Source organism: Pyrus communis, chromosome 12 (genome assembly GCF_963583255.1).
Source record: "Pyrus communis chromosome 12, drPyrComm1.1, whole genome shotgun sequence".
Lineage (NCBI taxonomy): Eukaryota > Viridiplantae > Streptophyta > Magnoliopsida > Rosales > Rosaceae > Pyrus > Pyrus communis.
This window is the reverse complement of record NC_084814.1, coordinates 22,210,522-22,234,027: the sequence shown is the minus strand read 5'-3', so window position 1 is coordinate 22,234,027 and position 23,506 is coordinate 22,210,522. Positions and strand designations below refer to the sequence as shown.

Below are 23,506 nucleotides of genomic sequence, written 5' to 3'. Positions count from 1 at the left end.
AAATATTAAAAAATAATTGTAGGGAAATTTTTTGTTATATGAGTATATATTTAAAGAATTCTCATTTGAAAGTACTTTTAAAATGACTAAAATCGTTTTTAGAAAAAAAATATGTTTGCGTTTTTACTAAAGATTTAGTTCTAAAAACATTTTCACCAAAAATGTTTTCATTTATTTTAAAAGTGTTGAATTCCACATCGGCTAGAGGAAAAGGAGAAAAGCAATTGAAATAAAATTACTACTCTAACTAACACCGAGACATTTTGTGATAAAACTTCACACTTGACAGATTCTGCAGGTGGTGATTACCAACTTGGGAGATATTTTTCAGTGTGACCGAGATAGTACACCACGTGTCACTGTACAAATGGTGGGATATGTGTCTTAAAATGTTAATAACTTAAATATTAAAATTCTTCACTACTTATATAAAAACACGTGGTGTACCACTCATGTTCCGGTCACATTGAAAAATTTCTCCTATGTTGAGGATAATATCAATGTTGTTGAAAGTGGGTCATTGGCCTGTTTCTCTGATAATTCTACATGGTATCAGAGTCAGGGAGGGGGCCCTTAATATCTTAACTCTACTTTAACTAATACCGAGATATTTTGTGATAAAACTTCACACCTGAAGGATTGTGCAGGTGGTAATTACCAAGTTGGAGACATTATCGGTGTTGTTGGAAGTGGACATTTGACCCGTCTCTCTGATAATTCTACATGGTATCAGAGTCAGGTAGTGGGCATGTACTACCACGTGATGGGTGGGTCCCTTTGGCCCCGCACGATGATGGTGGGTCCCTTGGCCCTGCGTGTAGGGTAAGTTCCTTTGGCTCCACGTGGTTGCCGATGTGTGGATCTTCACATATCTTTATTTCAATAGCGTGAGACGCCACAATGGTGTACCAGTACCATGTAATTAATTGTTCATCTATTAGTGACTCTTATCTGCTATTATTTGTAGATGAATCATTGGAGATTGATCTTCTTCATATTCGTCATTATTCAAAAAGTTCTTCTTGCCTAGATCTAGCATTTAAAATATCAACAGAACTGCCGATATTTTCGTCGAAATATCTGAAAGTCAGGGATTGATATGGAAAGGGGGATGAAAATTGGGTGAAATGCAAATTTCACCCTATATCGGCGATACAAAAAAATCAATGAATATCGATGATATTTACCGATTCAATACACAAAATTTTGCTTGAACCCATTGCAGATTCCAAACTTTTAAATTTTTTTTGAGAAAATTTTCTCTAATTTTGTCTAAATCTGAACGAATTGGTATACCCATTGCAAATTTCCAAAATTTTTGTTAAAGGTAACGGATATCGATGGATAATTCTAAAAATTTGCATATCACTATTCAACCTATTTGCTATTTTAAACACTGCCTTAGATCCGGTGGAATCTATGGTGGTGTACTTTTGATTCATGGTGGTAGTTATAGTTTAGGGCTATGATTCAATATGATGTTTTGGGCTGTGTTGATTTGAACATGAGTTATGCTAAATTTTGGGCTATTTCAACCTATATTGCCATTTTAAACACTGCCTTAAATCGTGAATAAGATAACCCTTGTAAGCAATCCCCTATATCATTAATAATTGGTCCCAGAGGAGAGAAATCTTCCTCCTCCTTTTGCATGGCTGCCATGGCCATGGTAGAGTATCCCTCAATATGCACCCCCCATCTCCTGCAATATGGTCTTTCACAAACATCACTGCCCTTTGCGCAGCCAACAACTCTGCGTGCAACGGTGATGACACCCCAACAGTCTGACCGGAATATGTAGCCAAAAATTCACCACTACAGTTTCTGATAATCACACCCACACCACCTCTTTTCGTTCTTTCCTCCCACGCTCCATCAAAATTACATTTAACCCATCCTAATTCTGGTTTCTGCCACGACTGCTTCCTTCGACTTTGTTTCACTGCCCGTGCATTCTGCCACTTCTGAAACTCTATCAACCAAGCTTCGGCACGAACTCCAATTTAAAATTTAGGAAAAATTATAATTTCTTACTGTTTTTTTATATCATTTAGATTAAATATCGGTATCTTTTTAAAATTTGATTAAAATACGTTAACCAATAGTCACATCTATTTTTTAAAATTTAAATAATTTTTAAATTTATCCTTTTATCTGCATGATGCACTTTTTCTTATTTAGTGGAGATAGTAGTAATTAAACTATATTTTCTCTTCTTCCAAAATATGTTTTTTCGATCCCAGTTTTATTTTTTATTTTGTTTTTGTTATGAAAACATTTAATATTATTTCTTTTTCCAAATGGTTTTTTCTTTTTCAAATAGTTGGTGATCAACATAAAAGCTCCGTGTAATTTTTTCAATTTTTTTTTGTGCAATTATATATATATATATATATATATATATATATATATATATATATATTTTGCTGTTTTTTTAAGTATAATTGTTGACGAATTATTATTAGGTACAATACATTATGTATATATTATTTGTGAGTACATTTGAATTTACAAAAATCATTAATTGGTACGTTTATTGGCAATTTTGGTACATTTGATTTGATACATATTGTTAATATTAGTAAATTATTTTTATTTTGATACGTTTTATTTTGTACACATTGTATATTGGTACGTTTATATTATTCTCAATCCTATTTTCTCTTAACGTACTAAAAAAAAAACTTATTTCGGTACATTTGATTTTGGGGGATTTAAAAATATTTTAAACTATTTTGGAAAGAAAATATCTTAAATCATAGATAATTATTGCTAAAATATCTTAAATATCTAACGGAGGAGAGTGTAATCAAAATGCTAGATTATAGGAAATTTGTTACAATATAATGTGCATATAGCACCAAAATTATGACAAAAAAAAAAGCTTAATCAAATCACTAAGGGTGCGTTTGTTGCATCGGACTATTTCGGACTGGACTAACTTCCGGGACTAAGCTAGACTGTCTTGGCTTGGACTAAGCTGGATAAGAATAATGAAGTGTTTGGTGTACTATCGGACTAAATCACGGACTAAAATATTTTACTATTATTAATACACTTTTTTATCTTAAAAAAAAATAAACAAATTACACCTATTTTTATTTGACTCTCTCTCCCCTGTCTCTTTTTTTCTTTGTTCATTTGCTCTTGTTCTTCACACCCAGATTTGCTAAACTCAAACCAGAAAAAATAAAACCCATATCTTCTCTTTTTTTCATTTACTTTCTCTTGAATTCAAACCCATATTTATCTTCTTTTAATTTACTTTTCTCTTCAAATCAAACCCATAAAAATCCCCAATTTTTTTTTTCAATTTGCAGAGGCTTCGTCGATCATCGGATATGCAAATCGACGAACTTGAGCTCCATTTGGTCCAAAGGGTCGAGCGTTGGCTCCTCCCTGGAACTGAAAACAACCCATTTCTTGAGCCTTAGAGGGAAATTTTGGGTTGTGCAAGAAAGTGAAGGAAGAAGACGAGTGCGAGTGAGAAAGAAAGGGGTAGTGTTGGTGGTGAGGGAGAAAGAGAAACCGTCCATTTCTAGAAAGAGAAGGGAACAGCCAAGCTCATCAGACAAAGATCTAGGTTCTGGGCTTTGGGTTCTCCGCGATTCGAAACGAGCAGACGAAGAACTGGCAATTCTGGGTTCTCCACGATTCGAAACGAGATGACTTGATTCTGGATTCTAGGTTCTCTGCAGTTCTGGGTTGGTGGGTGTAGGTGATGTTGGCGAAGCGAGCAGGCGAGGTCTTAGCAATCCCATGGTATTTGGGGGGTCTCACTAAGACCTCCTAGTGACGGATATAGTCCACACGAGTCCGGCTTTATCCCATTAAACTTAGTCCGTGTAAGTAACAAACACAGGACTGCACTAATGTGTAGTCCAATCCAGTCCAGTGAGGGTTAAGGATCTTTTGATATAGGCGCTTCAGTTTTGAATTTTCTAGATCAAACATCCATGCCTTTTAATAAGTAATATTATCTACACTATGCTATGAGGGTAGGGGAGTAGGCTAAACCTCACAACGGGCTATCAATAATATGGTTCAAATTCGCCTTTGGCTAACTCTTTTTAATACAATTGCAATATTTGAATTCTTGAGGGACAATTTATGGTATTTGAATGCTTCACCATTTTAGGTGCTCCCTTTGTATATAGATAATGGACGTTTGCACTGTGGTTACACAGTTCTACGTGGTATAGGTTTGCCTCAGTATAACAAATTCTGTAGTCTCTGCCATACCATTGAAATCTCTACTCCAACTCTAGAAATTTTGACCTACAAAGAAGCATAAAAAATAAAATTGATAAGTCCGTTTCATAATGACCTTAATTAATTGTTTTAGTACATTTTTTGAAGATTAAAATAAAGGATTGGACGATATTAGCTTCTCAGATGATTATTTTGGTACCTGAGCATGCACCGAGTGGAAAACTTTATCGCCTACAGTGGAAAAGCTAGCGCTGACAACTTCAGCTCCTTGTTCCTGAAGAACAAGGATGACTTCATAAAACATGAAGTTCTTATTCAACCCACTAATCAGCATAACTTCTATGCACGAACCCGATTCTCGTAATACAAGAACTGGTAATCTTGATCCCGTCATTACAGCATTTTCGGCAGCAATAGCACCAATGTCAGAATTAGAACTGCCTAATTGTGACCTCATTGCTTTCTCCTTCCGCTCCTTCAAATTCTCTATTCTCTCTCTCAGTTGCTTTATATAGGATGCTGTAGTATCAAGCTGATTTTGCATTGACACGGTATCCTGATAAATGGGAGAAAGGCATATTGCAATTAATAAAGCCGATAATGAAATTTGATTTTTATTGAAATATATTTAGTTAAGGAGTAGCGTTCTCTTGTCCTAAATGTTTGATATGTTACGTTACTAGATTATTGAATGGGTTCTTTAGATATAGGCCCTTGAAACTCCTATTTTTCAAACACAAATTCACTTAATTTTAAATATTCAAATAAAACCCAAATTTCAAATAGACTGCCATGTAGATAAATGTATAACCAACTATTACAACACATTTACAATTTATGCACAAAATCCTAATTTAGTCAATAAATGTTATTACTCATCCTAATTATGATGAGCAATTAAATCCATATGGATATTTTACCTTTCTTGTATCGTAAACATTAGTAACATATATAAATTAATTTACTGTATTAAAAAAAAATAGACATATCTTGTACAGAAAAAAATACGGTAAATTACATAAAACTACCTCAACTATGGGTCGAACTAGAGTCTCATACCTAATGTTTTAAAAATGACAATATCATACCTCATCTTAAAAATTTGTTACAATGTCATACATCTGTCAGTTTGTCTGTTAATTTTTCTGTTAAATGTTGACGTGGTCTGAAACAGAACCCACTCTCTAGCTAAGTAGATAAAAATATTAATTAAATATTAATAAATTTAAGATAAATTATTTTAATATTTTTATTTAAAAACATGTGGAACCCACCCTATAATTCTCTCCCTTTCTCCCCTTTTTCCTAATCCGTTCCAACTCTCCCTTTCTCCCCCATACCTTCGCATAAACCCTAGGCTCATCTCACCCACCGCTGCCAAATCCATGGACCCAAAAGCCGTGAAATTGGAGCTGGTCCTGATTCTCGACTATGGCTCCCAATACACCTACCTCATCACCCGTCGAATTTGATCCATTTCCGTCTTCTGCTTCTGCATCTCCGACACAAGCCCTTCAAATCCATCATCGACCTCAACCCCGACGTCGTAATCTTCTCTGGTGGGCCCCACTTAGTCCACACCCTAGACACCCCGAGCTTCCCGGCCGAGTTCACCGACTGGGTTGAAGCCAGCGGCGTGTTCGATCTCGCCGTTTGCTACGGGCTTTAGTTGATTGTGCAGAGGCTCGGTGGCTGCAATCGAGAGCCCAGCCATGAGGTTCTATGGGTTGCAGACTTGCAGCACCACCCAGAGGTAATTGGGTTTGGTTTGAATTTTTGGTTTAATTGGATCAGGAAAAAGGGATGAAAGTGAGAGGATTATAGGGGTGGATTCCACATGTTTTTAAATAAAAATATTAAAATAATTTATTTTTAATTTATTAATATTTTTATCCATCTGGCTGGGAAATAGATCATGTCTCAAGCTACGTCAATATTTAACAGAAAAATTAACAAACTGATAGAGATATAACACTGTAACAAATTTGTAAGATAAGGTATAACATTATCATTTTTAACACATGAGATATGAGATTGTAGTTCGACCCATAGTTGAGATAATTTTATGTAATTTACTCAAAAAAATAATATTGTTTGAATCATGTAATTACCTACATATAAATTAATTTACCTACTTATAAAATATTAAATTAATTTACCTACTTATAAAATATTATACCAATTTACCTGCATTTAAATTAATTTACCAACTTATAAATTAATTTACCTACATTTAAATTAATTTACCTATTCCAAAAAAAAAAAATAGTGATATTGGATAATATGTGAACGTTGTGGGTTTGTGCTTGTAGGCAATTAAAAAAACTTGAAATCTAATGCACATAAATCATGCAAGTAAATTAGACCATTTTGTAAGTAAATTAGACCCTTTAAATTTTGATTTGATGGAATAGGTAAATTAGACTATATTGTAGGTAAAAATTGCGTGGAACATGTAGCTTTTGTTTTGTGCATTAGGGATTGGAGTATATATGCAATAGCGGAAGTTGTTTTAGGTTAATTTATTGTTGTAAGATCTCACATCGTCCAGGAGTGAGGATCCTGTAAGCCTTATATGTATATTCTCATTTCTACCTAGCACGAGGCCTTTTGGGAACTCACTAACTTTGAGTTCCATCGGAACTCCGAAGTTGAGCGAGTTCGCGTGAGAGCAATCTTAGGATGGGTGACCCACTAGGAAGTTCTGCTCACGTGAGTTCCCAAAAGCAAAATCGTGAGGATGTGGTTGGGGCCCAAAACGGACAATATCGTGCTACGGTGGAGTCGAACCCAGGATGTGGTGGGAGCTCGGGCCAGGATGTGACAATTGTTGTGTTGGTAGGTAAATTAACTTGTATATTTAACTCACAAAATCATGACATTAGTATTATTATTTTTCAATCAGCACCTTATAACAGTTTGAAAATTAATACATTGAATATACAATAAAATATTTTGTAAAATAAATATAATTAATTAAATGGATATAACGTGAAATATTTTGTAAAATAAATATAATTAATTAAATGGATACAACGAGTAATTGATCCAAAAACCCGATCCAAAAACCCAATCCAAGTATTAATATGGGTAGTTGAGGCATTTAGAAAACACGCAATTTGAAAAGTCAAACTTAATTAAAGAATTTGCTTGGTTGGAGCCTACTCAATAGGCTTTAGACCAACTCTAACCCTGACCTATAACCTATTTTTCCCCTTCTATTCTCTCTCTCTCTCTCTCTCTCTCCCCCCCCCCCCCAAAAAAAATCCAACCCAACCCAAGTTTAAAATTGAACCTAAAACAAAGACAGAAATAGCCCAGGATTTAGCCCAGAAAATGGTGTGGGCACCACCAGCAGGACCCCACCCACGTGGGCATGTCCTTCAGGATTTATTGAATCTAACGGCTGAGATCAAATATAATCAAATCTAATGGTAAAAAAAAGATCTAACAACCCAAATTTAAATCCAACGGGTAAAATAATTGAAAATTTATTTAACTCAAAATTCACTCAAATTTAGTGATTTTTCAATATTTATCGGAATCTAAATATTTATAGGTTAAAATGTTCATAAAACTAAATTAGGATGGTGTACATAATTTTTTTTAATTTACTTAAAAGAAAAAATTATCCTAAATTTATTCTTTAATAATCTCAGGCTAAAAAATTTAGGCCATAAAACCATCTCCAATGGTTGGGCTAAAAGCCAAATATTTTAGCCCGGAAAATTTAGCTTTTAACCTAGAAACAGTTTTTTTACTCCAACCGTTTTGGCCTAAAATTTTAACTCAAAATTATTAAAGAATGAACTTAGGCTTTTTTTTTCTTAAATTAATTTTATGACCATTTTATTCTAAAAAAAATTTAAATTTCGATAAATATTGAAAAATCACTAAAATTTTCACAAAGTAAGCCTTCAACTTTTACCAATCTTTCAACCCTGAGTTAACTTTCAATTCACCAACCGTTCAACAATTTGGAAATGGAAAGAAATGGTAGAAAGATAAATTGGAAGAATTGTAAGAGAAAATTGAGTTTTGTATGGATGTTTGAACAAATACATAGGTATTTATAGAGTTTGGGGTGAATTTAGAGTTAAATAATTTTTTTTAATTATTTTGGCCGTTGGATTTAAATTTGGGCCATTAGATCTTTTTTTTACCGTTAGATTTGATTATATGCAATATCAGCCGTTGGATTCAATGTATTTTAAAATAACATATTCTAAAAAAATTAAATTTGAATATGGACCGTTGGATCAACCAACGGTCCTTCCCAGCCATAGGATCAAAATTATAGTCGTTGGGTTTTTGTGGATGGCCGACACACACCTGACAGCAGGATCCACCCCTGTCGGGAATGTGAAATCCCGTTCCCGAATTTCACTGTTATAATCTACGTATTTGTATTATTGAGATTTTATATTATTTTTGAGAAATTATATTAATTTATTTGAAATTAGATTTCAATTAAACTAGGTATGAAGGGTGAAGTTTGGAAAATTATTATTTACTCGTTGACCTTTTGAGGTCACAAGTAACGTTTTCGAATAGGTCTCGAAGCCACGAGCGCATAGGCGAAAGCCGTTTGCGAGTCCGAATTATAACGGTATAGTTACAGACGTTTGAAGTTGTGAAACTATAGATTGTGGAAATTATTATAATTTCCACTTAGGAGTATAAGTGGGCAAAACCCTTTTTGGGATGGGGGGACCGGCATTTTAAGAGGAAAAAGGGGGGAAAAGAAAAGAAAGGAAGAAAGAGATCTCCCTTTCCCGTCCGTACACCCGCGCCCCACCCCAAGCAAATTCCGGCGATTTTCACCATCTTTTCCGTTGAACCACCACCATTAACTACCTGCAATCTCTTCCACTACCTCCCTTCTACCTTTCTCGCATAGGATTGAAAGGTTTTGGGTCCAAAACCATGTAAAAATCATGTGGGTGACCCATGGAGTTTTGACGGCGATTCCGCCGTTCCGGTGAGTTTCACCACCCACCACCATTCTTAGTCAACTCCCCTTGGACCCAGGATCAAGACCCAATAGGTTGTAGGGGCGTTGGGATACCGAGGAAATCGAATTGAAGAGCACCCATCTTTGGGTTCTGGCGGTTCGTGGCCAGTTTGGGGTGTTTTCCGACCAAATTGGCCTTGGCCGCATGTATAAAGTTTACTCTACTTGTTGAGATCTTCATTCTTGTGAAATTTGAGAAATTTTGGGAAAAATCGAATTTTCTGATATGTAACATTTGATCATCTAGACCTAGAAGGGAATTCTAGTTGAAATAACAACCTTGTTAATTTTGTGCTTATTTCAGTGTGTTTGGTTGGGGTTTAAGAGTTTAGTTTGTTTATGAGTATTTATATTCAAATCAATGGTAAACGAACCAACTTCTCTTATATATGTATATATGTGTGTCTATATATATATATATATATATATATATGTATATAATTGCGGCTTATACTTGTCGAAAAGGGGTAGTGGCAAAAGTGAGGAGGTAGTGTTTTGAAAAACCATTAACTTTAGGGTGATTATTAAACGATAAAGAAAGAAGGTTACGAAACATAGGCATAGAACCTTACGATGTTGATTGCATAGTTGAGAAATATTATGCATGTTTACTAGTATGAAAATGTGAGTTGGTTTTATAATGTGATTTCTATTGAAATGTGAATGTTACATACTTATAACCTATGCTTATTAAATAGGATTTGGCTTGTGTACTGATGATGTTAGTGATATATGTGTTTAATTATCTTTTTAATAATGTGATTGATAATTATGATGAATGTTATGACAATTATGGGAATTAAATATTGTTTGATAATTATTTGGATATGCTTGCCAACTGAATACCTATTTGAACTTGGCACTATTACATAGCATGAGATGGGGATGGAAGTCAGAAGATGAGTTAGGTACTTTATTAGATTTTTAGTGGAAATAGTAATTGAGGGAATTCCTTGTGTTGTGCGCCATCTGACTAGATGTTGGTTGATATGTGGAATTGATAGCATGTATGCGTAACATTGTGTTCAATGTGTTATGATGAGATTTCACCACGTAGAGGTGGTACATGGATGGTCCTGCTTGGTATACTCACGATAGGGGACCATACGCATTCTAGAGGTGATGATGATTGATTGTACTTGGTACATTTTGTAGGTGATCATATTTGGTTTAGTTCCATTGAGTGATGGTCCGGAACCCGAGTTATTGTTTTTCGTGGAGTGGCCTAAAATCCCATTATTTAGAGAAGTAAGCTTGGCCTAACTAAGTCACTCTAGCCTTAGTTTTTATATATATTTGTGTCAATGGTTTCGAGTCTTATGAATTGAGTTAGAAAATATGTTAGACGTCCGGGTGACTCCTTCGGGAGTTTTCATGATTCGATTATGATTTCATAAGGTATGAATTTAAAAGATATGGGAATGATTGTTATTACTTTGATTAAATTAATTAATTAGTGCGGTTAGAGAATGGTTTTGTGTGTCGTCGGTTCTTAAATATGATGTATGTTGTGAATTGCGATATCATGATGATACATAATGATTTATATGTTGGATGGGTGAGAAATCATGTTTTCATGGGGGTTGCTTATGTAGCCTGAGTCCAGGAATTACATGTTATCAGGTTATAATAAATGTTTGAGGAATGCTTTGTTTTCTTTCTGAACTTAGTGGGATAAACGTCTAATTTTGTGTTAATGAACTACGAATGGCTTGATCCCTATTTGAGGGTACGTAGGCAGTCTAACGAGGATGTTAGATGCAGCCTTAAGGTAAACGAAAATTTCCTTGAGATTTGATTCTCGAATTGTGATTTGCCATATTTATGAGACGGGATATGTGAGATTACGAGTATTTGAGTGACGTCACATGTCGATCCTGGACGTATGTCGGGATCGAGGCGTGACAGGGAAACCTTTGCAAGCGCACCGCGTGGGGCACATTGGAGCGTGGGCGGGCCAAGACTGGCCCAACAACCCGCGAGTCCACTCGCATGGGAAGGGAATTTGGGGGGGTATTTGGCCCAGCTTTAGCATTGGGCATTTAGCCCAAAGTTTTAGCATGGGTTGGAGAGTGTTTGGGGGGGGGGGGGGGGGGAATTTGGGGGAAAATATAGAATTTAGCCCACCATTGGAGATGGTCTAAGGGTTTGAGCTTCTAGTTTAAAACCTAAATTTTCTGGGTTAAAAATTTTAGGTTTTAGGCTAAGGGTTGAAGATGGTCTTAGTCAAGAAAACTAGAGAAGATGGGTTTTAGTTAAGGAAAATATAGTTTGAAAGGGGGTAAAGGATCCTCGTCGGATCTTTTTCCTGGGGATCATAGGGTCGTAACCATTCATCGTACATTCTGTGGTCAATTTTCGTTAGGTACTATTTATATTTAATTTTAAAATTTAAATTTTGAAATGATTTCTGACCGCACGATGTACGATGAATGGTCGCGATCACAAGATGCCTAGGATCCCTAAGAAAAGGATTTGGCGATGATCATTTTCCTTCAAATGGTAATGTCAAATTTAAACTTGAAACTCACAAACTAACATGTCCTAAATGATATAGGGAAATTTTATTCGAACCCATGTTTTGTATCACTACTCCCAACTTACTTTCTACGCATAAATTCTTGGTGATTTTTCTATCATTATCTTTTTACACCTAATGTTAATTCCTAAATTATCCTCACTTATGAAAACCCAATCCAATATAATTTCTGTTTACACCCCAACAAAATCAATTATTCAAAAAATAAAAAACTAAGAAGCAGTCCCTCCATTGATGGTCCCTCTAGAACAATATGAAGAAAACCAAAAATAGGGTAAAACTATTGAGAGAACGACGGAAATCGAAAGCTCCAATATTCGTATATTTCACCAGATCTATCAATTATATAGAGAGCTAAAGTATATTTATACAACTGAATCTAAGTAAGTTGGACTAGGAATATGAATTTGACTTACTTAACTAATACATACGTTCTGGAAAGAAAAAAACCTAATACATACATGTTGCTTCTGCTCTCTCTCTCTGACACACACAATTCATTTCCTTGAAACTAATCTTGTCACAATACACAATCTTCATTTTCATTTCCGTCCCGTTTATGGTTTTGCCTTTATATATATTAATTAACTGTTTCTGATCTCTACCTCCTTTTACAATAACCAAACCCTAATTTGTAACCAAAATTACAGAGACTAAAATACACAATTTATATCTAAAATTTAAGCTAGGTGTAGAGATAAAAAGAAAAGGGGTTCTAATAAAATTTCCCAATGATCTATATGTACCTTGGAGTTGGTGGTTTTGAAGTGTTGGGGAGGGACAAGTGAAGCAAGCTTGAAGCAGAGACTTTTCATTTGAATTCTTCTGTTTCTCTCCACTGTCTTCCTGTCCGGTTTGGAAGAAGACTCACCGCTACACTTCATCCTCTCTCTCTCTCTCCCTCTCTCTAAAAAGAAACAAAGCTCACAAAACCCAAAATCCAAGCAAGCATGAAAAGCAAGAAATAGAGAGCAATTTAATGGAGAGGGTTTGGAAAGGAGGAGGAGCTTGACTGAAACTTTTACGCTGATATATAATTGAAGCTTCGTGCCCAGCCGAAATGAGTACACGCGAAATAACTAAAAACGGGGGCCCGCCCTAGCATATATTCATGTGAAGCCGTTGGATTGTTTGCTGAATCTTGACCTTATGATCTGTTTGCATCTCTTAGAAACCCTCGCTTTCACCGACTACTTTTCATGTTATACACATTTTTAAAATACCTGTGTCTCTGTTCAAGTTCAAATTGGAAACAACTTTGGATTTTGCATTCACAAACAAAATACCTTAGATTATTGTATTTTGCTTCCAAATTATGTTTTTGATTGTCTTTTCTAACACCGTAGCTTAGAAATTGGGTTATTTTATCAATAAATTAAACAAACGAAGTGGCAATCAATAAAAAAAAAAAAAAAAAAAAAGTGATTGGAGAGATAGGTAATTCACCCATTAATATGTTATGTAGTAAAGCCCATAAAGCTGGGAGCAAACAAATTTTATGATTTTGGAGAGGTTATTACAGAAATGGGTGTAGTTTAAAAATATTTTTTACGAACTTAGTTATTCCTTCATGAAAGCTGGATATTCTAAATAGAACTTCGTCGGTACCCAAGTATTTTATTTCTTACACATATGTACTTTATTTACTTGTACTCCGAGGAGTTGTTCTTCAATGCCCAATGCCCCATTGTGTATATAAAGGGTGTTGAATACATTTCATTTTTTCTCTATCAAATCAGTCATGTCCACCCAAGGTCAATATGAAAATCAGTTAACTGAAATTGTTAGTGTTGATTTGCAAAAAAGAAAGCATCAAACCCCAACTGGAAGCAAAAATTATAGCTATGTGGATGTGTGTTTCCTTAGATGGAATCAAGAAAAATTATATCTTATTACAGTATGGAGTTTATTTCTATACATAACTAGTCCCAACTTAGGACCATAATTTGTTATGACTTGAGGTTATTTCTTATATATTATTACTTTAGAGAGGTTTTAATGTGTATTTGTTGCTGCCATATTCTGAAAGTTGATGTTTTGGATTTTTCAAATTGTTCAAAATTAACGTAGTTTTAGTTTTGCGTTACAATTTTAGGCCCATAATATATAGATTCGAAGAAAACTACAAAATTTACAAGACTCCTTGCTTAAAAGAAAGGATTTACCAAATAACTTTCAAGGTTAATAAAAAATTGAAAACAAAAAGTGAAAACAAAATGATTATAGGCTCTAAATTTCTATACTATAAGAAGGGAACTTAAATGGAGAGCAAAATACGCATTTCTCTAGCCAATTTTATTAAGCCCATATTCTGCAAACCTTGTTTTTGATTATCAATTCATGCAAAAAGTCTTAATTTTGTTATGATGGAGAAGTTAGTTTTGTTATGATCTAGAAGTGGTCTTGTTATGATCTAGAAGTTGGTTTTGTTATGATCCTACTCAATTTAAATTTGGACGACATATTATATATGGTGTTATATGATTAGTTTAACATTCACATATATCAGTTTCAACTCCACTAGAAATAAAATATTTAAGATTGACTTCCCCAACAAGCTTGGTTTAAAAATATATATTCTGACTTACCTTTCAAATGACGAAGTGCAAGGATGAAATTAGTTTCTTAAATAACATTGAGTTTAGTTACTGTCAAGGATCGTACTTCGGGGAGGATGTTTTTGCGGGGACAGGTTAGAGATGGTTTCTATCCACTACAAAGTTCTAGTCACTCTCCTCCTCCTTTGCATTTTGCTTACCTGTCCCCGCAAAAGCATCCTCCCCGAAGTACGATCCTTGACAGTGGATCCATAAGGGTCAAGTGTTAATGAACAATCATTATCCTTAAGAAATTGATAAGCAGACAAAAGATTATGTGCCATGGAAGGAACATGAAGAACATTCCGCAGCTTAAAAGAATGATGAAGAGTATGTAGATAAGAAGAACCAACATTATGAATGGACAAACCTTTACCATTTCCAATATACACTTTGTCCTCTCCAGTGTAGGGAGTAGGAGAAGAGATATTTGCAACATCATTGGTGATGTGAGATGTTACGCCGGAATCTATTAACCAAGGCTAAGATGATTTAGCAGAGTGATGCACACACATTGCAGCAAGTTTAGCCGGAGGAATACGACCACAGATATCCGAATTCATACGATCGAAACAGTTAATAGCCTCATGACTGGTAGAACCACAAATTTGACAAGGGACTTTGAAGGTGGAAGAACCTTGGTGATTTCGAGAGCCTTGATAGGTCCGATTGCCACGATTTGAAGTGAAGTTGCCACGATGAGGTTGAAAATTGCGATTGCCCCGATTAGAAAAGAAGTGACCCCGAGGAGTCTTGCCACGATTAGAGTTGTATCGAGAGGCAGATTGAAGAGGTGAAGACTGAGCAACAAAGGTAGAAGGAGTAGGAAGTAGTGGAGGCTGAGATTGCACCGAGAAAGCCTGAAATGGTTCAACAGCAGAGGTTGAGGTGACAGTCTTCCGTCGAGCCATAGAAAGTTCCTTGGTGAGTAAGAGACCGTGGAGCTCATCAAGAGACGTAGAAGACAAGCGAAGCATGATAAAGTCAATGAATGACTCAAACTCATTAGGCAAACCATGTAAAGTAGCAGCAATAAGATCACGATCGGAGACGAAAGCATCTGCGGCATGTAATGAATATGCAATTTCCTTGATTTGCTAAAGATATACAGAGATAGAATTGGAGCCTTTCTGAACCGATTGAAGGCACGAGTGCAACTGATGAATGTTAGCCTCCGAAACACCAACCGAAACGCTGTTCAAGCTTCACCCAAAGCTCGCGAGAGGACGAAACCCCAACCGTGAACAAAATTATCTCTTCAGAAAGTGTGGAATTTAACCAGATCAGGAGATTTTGATCTTTTTCATACCATTCCTCAAAAGCAGGATTCAGCGAACGATCAGGCAAGAGAGGCGGTGGATAGATCTCAGATCCATCAATTACGCCCAGAAGCTTGTAGCGCCTAAAAATGGGAGCAAACAACTCTCACCATGGAAGATAGTTGGAGCTTTTCAGTTTAATCGGCACCATAATTCCAATGTTGTGAATCGTAAAAGCAGTATACGAAGTCAGAGAAAGGGGATTAGAAGAAAAATTAGGGTTTTGAATCGGAGAAGACGATCCAATCGGAGGCGATTCAGAGAGAGAAGCCATAACCCAAACAAGAACAAATCAACGAACAGAAGTGAGATCGGAGAAGAAAAGAAAAAAAGCTGAAGAATCAAAGTTGAAACAACAAGAAACGATCAAGAGAAGATCGATCAAAGCGGAAGGTGGAAACGATGTTGTGAAGCGAAATGGCGAGATACCATAAAGAAAAGTAAAACTTCTTCTACAAGATTGTATTTCATTGAATGAATAAACAATTACATGGATGTAAATATATATAGCCTTTGGCTCTTTACATTTATACCCTTAACTGCCTTAACTAAACTTTAACCATTCTAACTAATCACAACAAATAACAAAACTAACCACATTTAGTTTTTACCAAACTATTTTTCATTAACAGAAATGGATGACTTATCATCTTCCTCAATAATTTCGTCTTTAATCTCATTTGCGGAGCTAGAGGAGAAGGAGCTCGAGGCTTGCCGGTGGATGGGTACTTCGTTACTTATGATAGCTGGGGGAATAAAGAAGAGGTATGATTTCTCAGACACATTTGAATTGATATGTTTTTACAAATGAATTCCTAGTCTTTGTCAGACACATCGATTTCTCAGTCTTTGTCAGTAAGACATTCTTCTTTGAATTGTTAGGTAGTTGTCTCTAAATCTGGGCTAGGATATTTATTTTCTTTTATTGAATCATACTTTATTCCAATAGAATGAAGTTTTATCTGGTCATAGAACTGACATTTTGAATAACAAATGAGTGATGCTATTTGGATTCCTAATAAACATTTTTTCCGTTTCCTAAAGACATTGAATGTGCTTGCAGAGGCTTTCGAAAAGATTGATAATACTTTAGTGATTGCGAGCTTTGGGGCTGATTGTTCAAGCTTGTTATGTTCGGAGCTATCGAAGCAGAGGCAGTGAATCTGAGGGAAATAGCAGCTGTGGGAAAGGGCCTTAAGACCTTAATTTAATCCTCTGGAATTTATTTACACTCCACTGGAACATGTATTACAAAATGGCTGCAAGCTTTGTTTTCTTAAGGATTTTTTTTGCTATTGAAATAAAAAAAAAAACCAAATTTTTTTTTAACCGAACCCAGCCCTAGCACTAAGTGACATCACTGTTTATATGTTAGAGATACTTAGATTTAGCCGACCAAATTCTATTTTTTAAATTTTATTTAGACGTTTGGTTTTTAAAGTTTTTAGGCCAATTTTTTTTTTATTGAATTGTGAGTGCAAAAAGGACGATAATATTAAAAAAAAAAATGACTGATATTTTAAACGTTTCAATGTATTAAAAAAAAAATGAATTGTGAATTAGTCGGGGCTCAGAGACATCGCTCCATCCAGTTCACCTGAGAATGGGTACAGTCCATATCCAATTTATTAACAACTGCGTCCACCGCGTTTAAACTTGAGCCATGTAGACTTTTAAACGGGTTGAATATTGTCTGAAAAACACCTTAAACTAATTCCCGACAGTTTCAACATCGTATTTGGAAAATCAAATTTCGGTTACGACCATATCGAATGTGTTATCAAAATTGTACCAGCTGCCTGTGTCAAACTGAGAGTTTCTAGACATTCGTGCTCTTCAATCTCCCAATCTCCCTTCAACCTATCTTCAACCAAATGCATAGGTATTATAAATTGATGGCTTTTTAGCTAAAATGATCATTGAAATTGATATAACTCCTTACATTGGTTTCTAAGATTTGAATTCGATAGAAGTGGTCCCTAAGTTTGTCCACCATTAATCATTTTGGTCATTTCATGAAAATTTTCCATTAATAATGACCAAAATGATAAAATACTCTCAATTTTTTGTCAATTATTTTGGCTCATTGTTTATTAAATTGAGGGTATTTTTTTCATTTTCATCATTTTGATCTTTATTTAACAAAAAATTTCATGCAATGACCAAAATGATTGATGATTGCCAAACTCAGAGACCACTTATATTGATTTCAAATATTAGAGACCAAAGTGAGGAATATTGTCAATCCCATGGACCATTTTGGCTAAATTTAGACCCTTTGATCGACTTGATGTTGGTAGGGATTATGTATTTGTACTCAAGAGTGGAGCTAGAAAAAAATTTATAACTCCACCCTTTCTGTACTTGTTACTGGTATTACGTATAGCTTCAATGGCAATACATTACCAGAATGATATATGATGCTATGTATGAAGTTGGGAGATATTAGGTGGTCTTTATTTTCCTCATCAGCTGTGTAGCAGATCCATTGGTTTAATAATGGTGGCTCACTTCGAAGTACTTTTATAATGAATGAAAGCACTTTTAGAGAAAATATTTTTGAGTTTCAAAAGTACTTTAAGTTCTTTCTGCAAGAAGCACCAATTATGTGTTTTTTCCAGGGAGCATTTTAAGTGATTTTACAAGATTTACTTGTATTTTTACTAAGGATCAATTCAAAAACATTTTCAACTATTTTAAAAATACAAAGACCACTCATTATCTCCCAACTTCAAACATAGCTTCGTATCTCATTCTAGTTAATGTATTGCCATTGAAGCTACACATAATACCAGTAACAAGTACTAAAAGGGTGGAGTTATAAAAAAATCTCTAGCTCCACTACCCTTGAGTACAAATACATAATCCCTACCAATAATGTATGGATAATAAGATTCAATTGGAGGACAATATCGATATTTGGTTGAAGAAGTAATAGGCTAGTTGTTGGATATTCTTGGAGTTGGATATAATGATCTTAATGCTCAATTAACTTATAGATTATAGAAACCCATCATGCTTAATTTGGTCAACTCGTCATACTAAATTATGAGACATAAAGTTGTTGCCGAAAGTTTTAGGCAGAAATCACAATGCTTATAGACTAAAGAAGGAGATTTGTGTTGGATTCGATGTATCCAGATTAGGAAACATCGTTGGATGTTTTTTCAATACTCGATTTATCCAGAGTAGGAAACATCGTGGCTGTGCATGTTTTTTCAATACTAATTACGGCCCTACGTGATTCACATTGATACGTACAACATGCATGCAGGAACAACATAAAACTATTACAGGTAGCTTTCCAAATGATGTGAACAAGGGAGCAACATCGAATATCTTTATATATAAAGTCAACAACTCATTTTGGGGTCACAAGCTTCCCTAAAAATATTTAGACAAAAATGCCCTCAAAACCAAAACCGAAAAAAAAAAAAAAAAACAACCTAAAAGAATGCACAAATAATGCAAGGGTATTTTTGTCATTTTAACAGTGTTTTTTTAATAATTAATTCTTTTGTACAATTTTTTTATTTTTATTTTTAATTAGTACCTCACACTAGGCTAGCAATAATGTGATTCAATCAGTTGTTCATTAAATATTATTTTCTCTATTTTTAAACACGTTCAAAACATCTTAAGCGGCGTGTAATGCCGGTTATAAAAAAAATCTTTCACAAGCGCATTGTGACATCCCACATCGTTCAGGGGAGTGATCCTTATATGTATATTCTCATCCCTACCTAGCACGAGGCCTTTTGGGAGCTCACTGGCTTCAGGTTCCGTAAGAACTCCGAAGTTAAGTGAGAAGGGGGCTAGAGCAATCCCATGATGGGTGACCCACTGGGAAGTTACTCGTGAGTTCCCAAAAACAAAACTGTGAGGGAATGGTAAGCCCAAAGCGGACAATATCGTGCTACGGTGGTGGAGTGGGCCCGGGAAGTGGTCTCGCCCGGGCCGGGATGTGACAAATTGGTATCACAGCCTAACCCTGGCCGCGTGTGTGCCGACGATGACGTCGAGCCCCTAAGGGGGGTGGATTGTAACATCCCACATCGCCCAGGAGAGTGATCCTTATATGTATATTCCCATCATTACCTAGTACGAGGCCTTTTGGGAGCTCACTGGCTTCAAGTTCCATGGGAACTCCGAAGTTAAGCGAGTAGCGCGCGAGAGCATTCCCAGAATGGGTGACCCATTAGGAAGTTCTCGTGTGAGTTCCTAAAAACAAAACCGTGAGGGCGTGGTCAGGGCCCAAAGCGGACAATATCGTGCTACGGTGGTGGAGCGGGTCTGGGAAGTGATTCGCCCCGGGCCAAGATGTGACAATTTGGTATCAGAGCCTAACCCTGGCCGTGGTGTGCCGACGAGAACGTCGGGCCCCTAAGGGGGGTGGATTGTAACATCCCACATCGCCCAGGAGAGTGATCCTTATATGTATATTCTCATCCCTACCTAGCACGAGGCCTTTTGGGAGCTCACTGGCTTCGGGTTCCGTATGAACTCCGAAGTTAAGCGAGAAGGGGGCTAGAGCAATCCCATGATGGGCGACCCACTGGGAAGTTGCTCATGAGTTCCCATAAATACAACCGTGAGAGAATGGTAAGCCCAAAGCGGACAATATGGTGCTACGGTGGTGGAGCGGGCCCAAGAAGTGATCCGCCCCGGGCCGGGATGTGACACGCATAATAATGTGATCAAATTAATTGTCAAATGATTGTTTTTTTTTTTTTTTGAACAAACGATATTATCTACATTAAGGGGGAGGGGTTGGGCTTAGCCTCACAATGGGCTAGCAATAAAGTGATTCAATCAGTTGTTTATTAAATATTATTTTCTCTATTCTTAATATAAATTCAATAGAATGTAGATGGAAATTGAAAGACCAATTTTGTTATGTGAATTCAACTGTTTTCATTGGTTCGTGAGTGGTTGTTTTTAGCATGATCTAAGATTATTTATTTACTTTAAATATTTAAATTTCCTTTTGTCAATTCACGCATATAAATACATTTAAAACGTGTCAGTTACACGTAACACGTCATTATTCAAAAAATATCTCCTACATATACTTGAGCACGTGCATGAAAGCTAGTTTTCTATATATTGGTGATCGATTTGGGCTCCAAATGCGGCACGGCTCTGCTTTGTTACTTGCACTTTACACACCAAACCAAATAACAAAGAAAAGTATCACACGGCTATTCTCTATTGGCCCCCATCAAAGAAGCAGCAAATAAAGGATAATAGTTAAATACTCACTATTTTTTGTAGTTCCTTTTCTTATTTCGTCTACGTCATCATTTAACGATAAACTTAATAGATTTTTTAATAGTTTTATGAAATTGACATAAAATTGTATTAAATGTATGAGAATAAAATGTTTTGAAGATGTTGTATAAGGTTACAATTACACTCAAATCTGATGGGATCCTCAAATATGTGTTAAAATATCATTAGACAAAATCAAAATGTGCATACTTGCTAATGAGTGCCCATGTATTTTCCAACAATAAATACACTATCTAATATTATAGTAGACCAACTGCCAGTTAGCCCTCATTTTCAATGTTATATCTTCTATTAACTTTGAATAATGCTAGGTAGACCAAATTTTTAGGCTAAAATAAATACGTTAATCAACATTTCAATAATAATTTAGTCATCAACAATCGCATCATATAATTTACATAATTTAATTTTAAAAGTTAATCTCCTTAGCATTACCCATTAACATTTTATCAACAACAAACACTAACTAAGGTCTTACCAGACATGATTTGGCTGGATGTGTTCCCTGAGTCAAGGTAGACTTTATAAATAAACCATTAATTAAACGTTTATAAAGGCTTTTAATCATGAGCCTTAGACCTGGTTTGGTACTGAGGTGATTCTGAAAAAAGCTGATATCAAAAAAAGCTGGGAGCTGTTTTTGTGTTTGGTAAACACTCAGCTTCAGCTTTTTTTCACAGTTTTGGATGAAAAAAAAGCCAAAAACAAGAAGCTGCAAAACCTAGCTTTGAAAAACCGGCTTTTATTCATGATATCATGGCTGCCGGATGCAGCCCTTGCAGCAATCTTCTCTGTCACGATAATTTGCTTTTGTATCACAATTCGTTAATGGGTCCCCCTGTTGAATTTGAATGTCAATATTGTGTGTTATAGTACAGTAATGCCATGTATTATGGAGCAAAGTGTTGCCAGCAACAGGTCTACGGGGATAAGACCACGACAGATACCAACCTAAATTCTGTGCACTTGACTATTTAGCATTAGTTCATTCTGGGTTTCACTATGTAACCGAGACTTTTTTGCACTGAGACATATTTTCACAAAAAATATGGTCAGACGGTCCCTCCCAATTATTATTCTTTTATTTGACAAATTAGTTCTCTCCATTCAAAAACTCGGCTTTAATTTTGAAATATTAAAATATATTTGGAGGGAAATTTTTTGTTATATAAGTATATATTTAAAGAATTCTTGGAAGTACTCTTAAAATGATTAAAATCGTTTTTAGAAAAAAATGTGTTTAGGTTTCAAAAGCTATTGAAGTGCTTACGTAGCATGCAGTTTGAGTGCTTCTCCAATACTCATTTGCATTTTTACTAAGGATTTAGTTCTAAAAACATTTTTACCAAAATTGTTTTCAGTTGTTTTAAAAGTGTTGACTCCCACATCGGCTACAGAGAAAGGAGAAAAGCAATTTAATTAGAATTATCACACTCTAACTAACACCGAGACCTTTTGTGATTAAACCTCACACCTGACGATTTGTGCAGGTGGTAATTACCAAGTTGGGGACAATATCGATGTTGTTGAAAGTGGGCTCTTGGCCTGTTTCTCTAATAATTCTACATGTTATCAGAGCCAGAGAGCGGACTCGTATTGTACTACCACGTGATGGGTGGGTCCCCTTGGGGCCGCGCTATAATGATGGGCCCCTTGGCCCCGTGTATATGGTGAGTCTCCCTTGGCTCCACATGGTTGCCGATGTGTAGACCTCCCACATCGACGATACTAAAAGATAAGTAATAGTTTAAATATCTTAACTTCACTCTAACTAACACCGATATCTTTTATGATAAAACCTCACACCTGACGGATTGTGCAGGTGGTAATTACCAAGTTAGGACAATATCAATGTTGTTGGAAGTGGGCCTTTGGCCCATCTCTCTAATCATTCTACATGGTATCAGAGCTAGGAAGTGACCCCATACTACCATGTGATGGGTGGGTCCACTTGGCCCTGGCCCTGTGTGTAGGGTGAGTCCCTTTAGCTCCACGTGGTTACCGATGTGTGGATCTCCATGTGTAAGGGGGTAAATTACATTTTACCCCCTTTGGTTTGAGATCGATTGCAACCTCATACAACATCTTTAAAACATTTCAATTGTATACATTTACTTATCATTTTATTTCAATTTCATACATCCGTTAGAAAATCTGTTAAGTGATGACGTGGCAAATATGGGATCTACATTTGTGATGACGTAGCTGCCAAATTTGTGCCACGTGGCCAAAAAAATCTATGCATTTAAAAAAATAATTAATTAAAGAATTTATAAATAATAAATAATAAATAAAAAAAAAACCCTAAAACCCATGTCTTCCCCGACCCACCTTCTCCCTCTCCTCCACTTTCTTCACCTCATCTCCCTTCTCCCTCCCCAGAGACCCACTACTTCCTCTTCACCTCCCCGAACCACCTTCTCCCTCTCCTCCACTAGTCACCTCCTCTTCCTTCTCTCTCCCCAGATCAACCTGCACCCAACCTTAATCCCAAAAAAAATTAAAAAACTTAAAAAATTAAAAAATGGACAAA

At 35.8% G+C, this 23,506-nt stretch overlaps 1 protein-coding gene across 1 annotated transcript; it reads right to left on the bottom strand.

Annotated features, from left to right (window-relative positions):
* Positions 1 to 4,141: 4,141 nt before the first annotated feature.
* LOC137711738 (transcription factor bHLH162-like) lies at positions 4,142 to 12,982 on the bottom strand. Its single transcript, XM_068450993.1, has 3 exons — positions 12,512 to 12,982; positions 4,412 to 4,768; positions 4,142 to 4,278 (listed from the first exon to the last, which is right to left on the bottom strand). The coding sequence occupies exons 1-3, from the start codon at positions 12,647 to 12,649 to the stop codon at positions 4,210 to 4,212; spliced, it is 564 nt and encodes a 187-aa protein (XP_068307094.1). The 5' UTR covers positions 12,650 to 12,982; the 3' UTR covers positions 4,142 to 4,209.
* Between the last annotated feature and the right edge of the window lie 10,524 nt (positions 12,983 to 23,506).

Excerpts from the sequence above, each read along its gene's own strand:
- LOC137711738 (XM_068450993.1), bottom strand. The coding sequence starts at position 12,649 with ATGAAGTGTAGCGGTGAGTCTTCTTCCAAACCGGACAGGAAGACAGTG. Across the intron at positions 4,769-12,511 it reads TCAAAACCACCAACTCCAAG|GATACCGTGTCAATGCAAAA; the intron begins GTACATATAGAT and ends CCCATTTATCAG. Across the intron at positions 4,279-4,411 it reads TCCACTCGGTGCATGCTCAG|GTCAAAATTTCTAGAGTTGG; the intron begins GTACCAAAATAA and ends GCTTCTTTGTAG.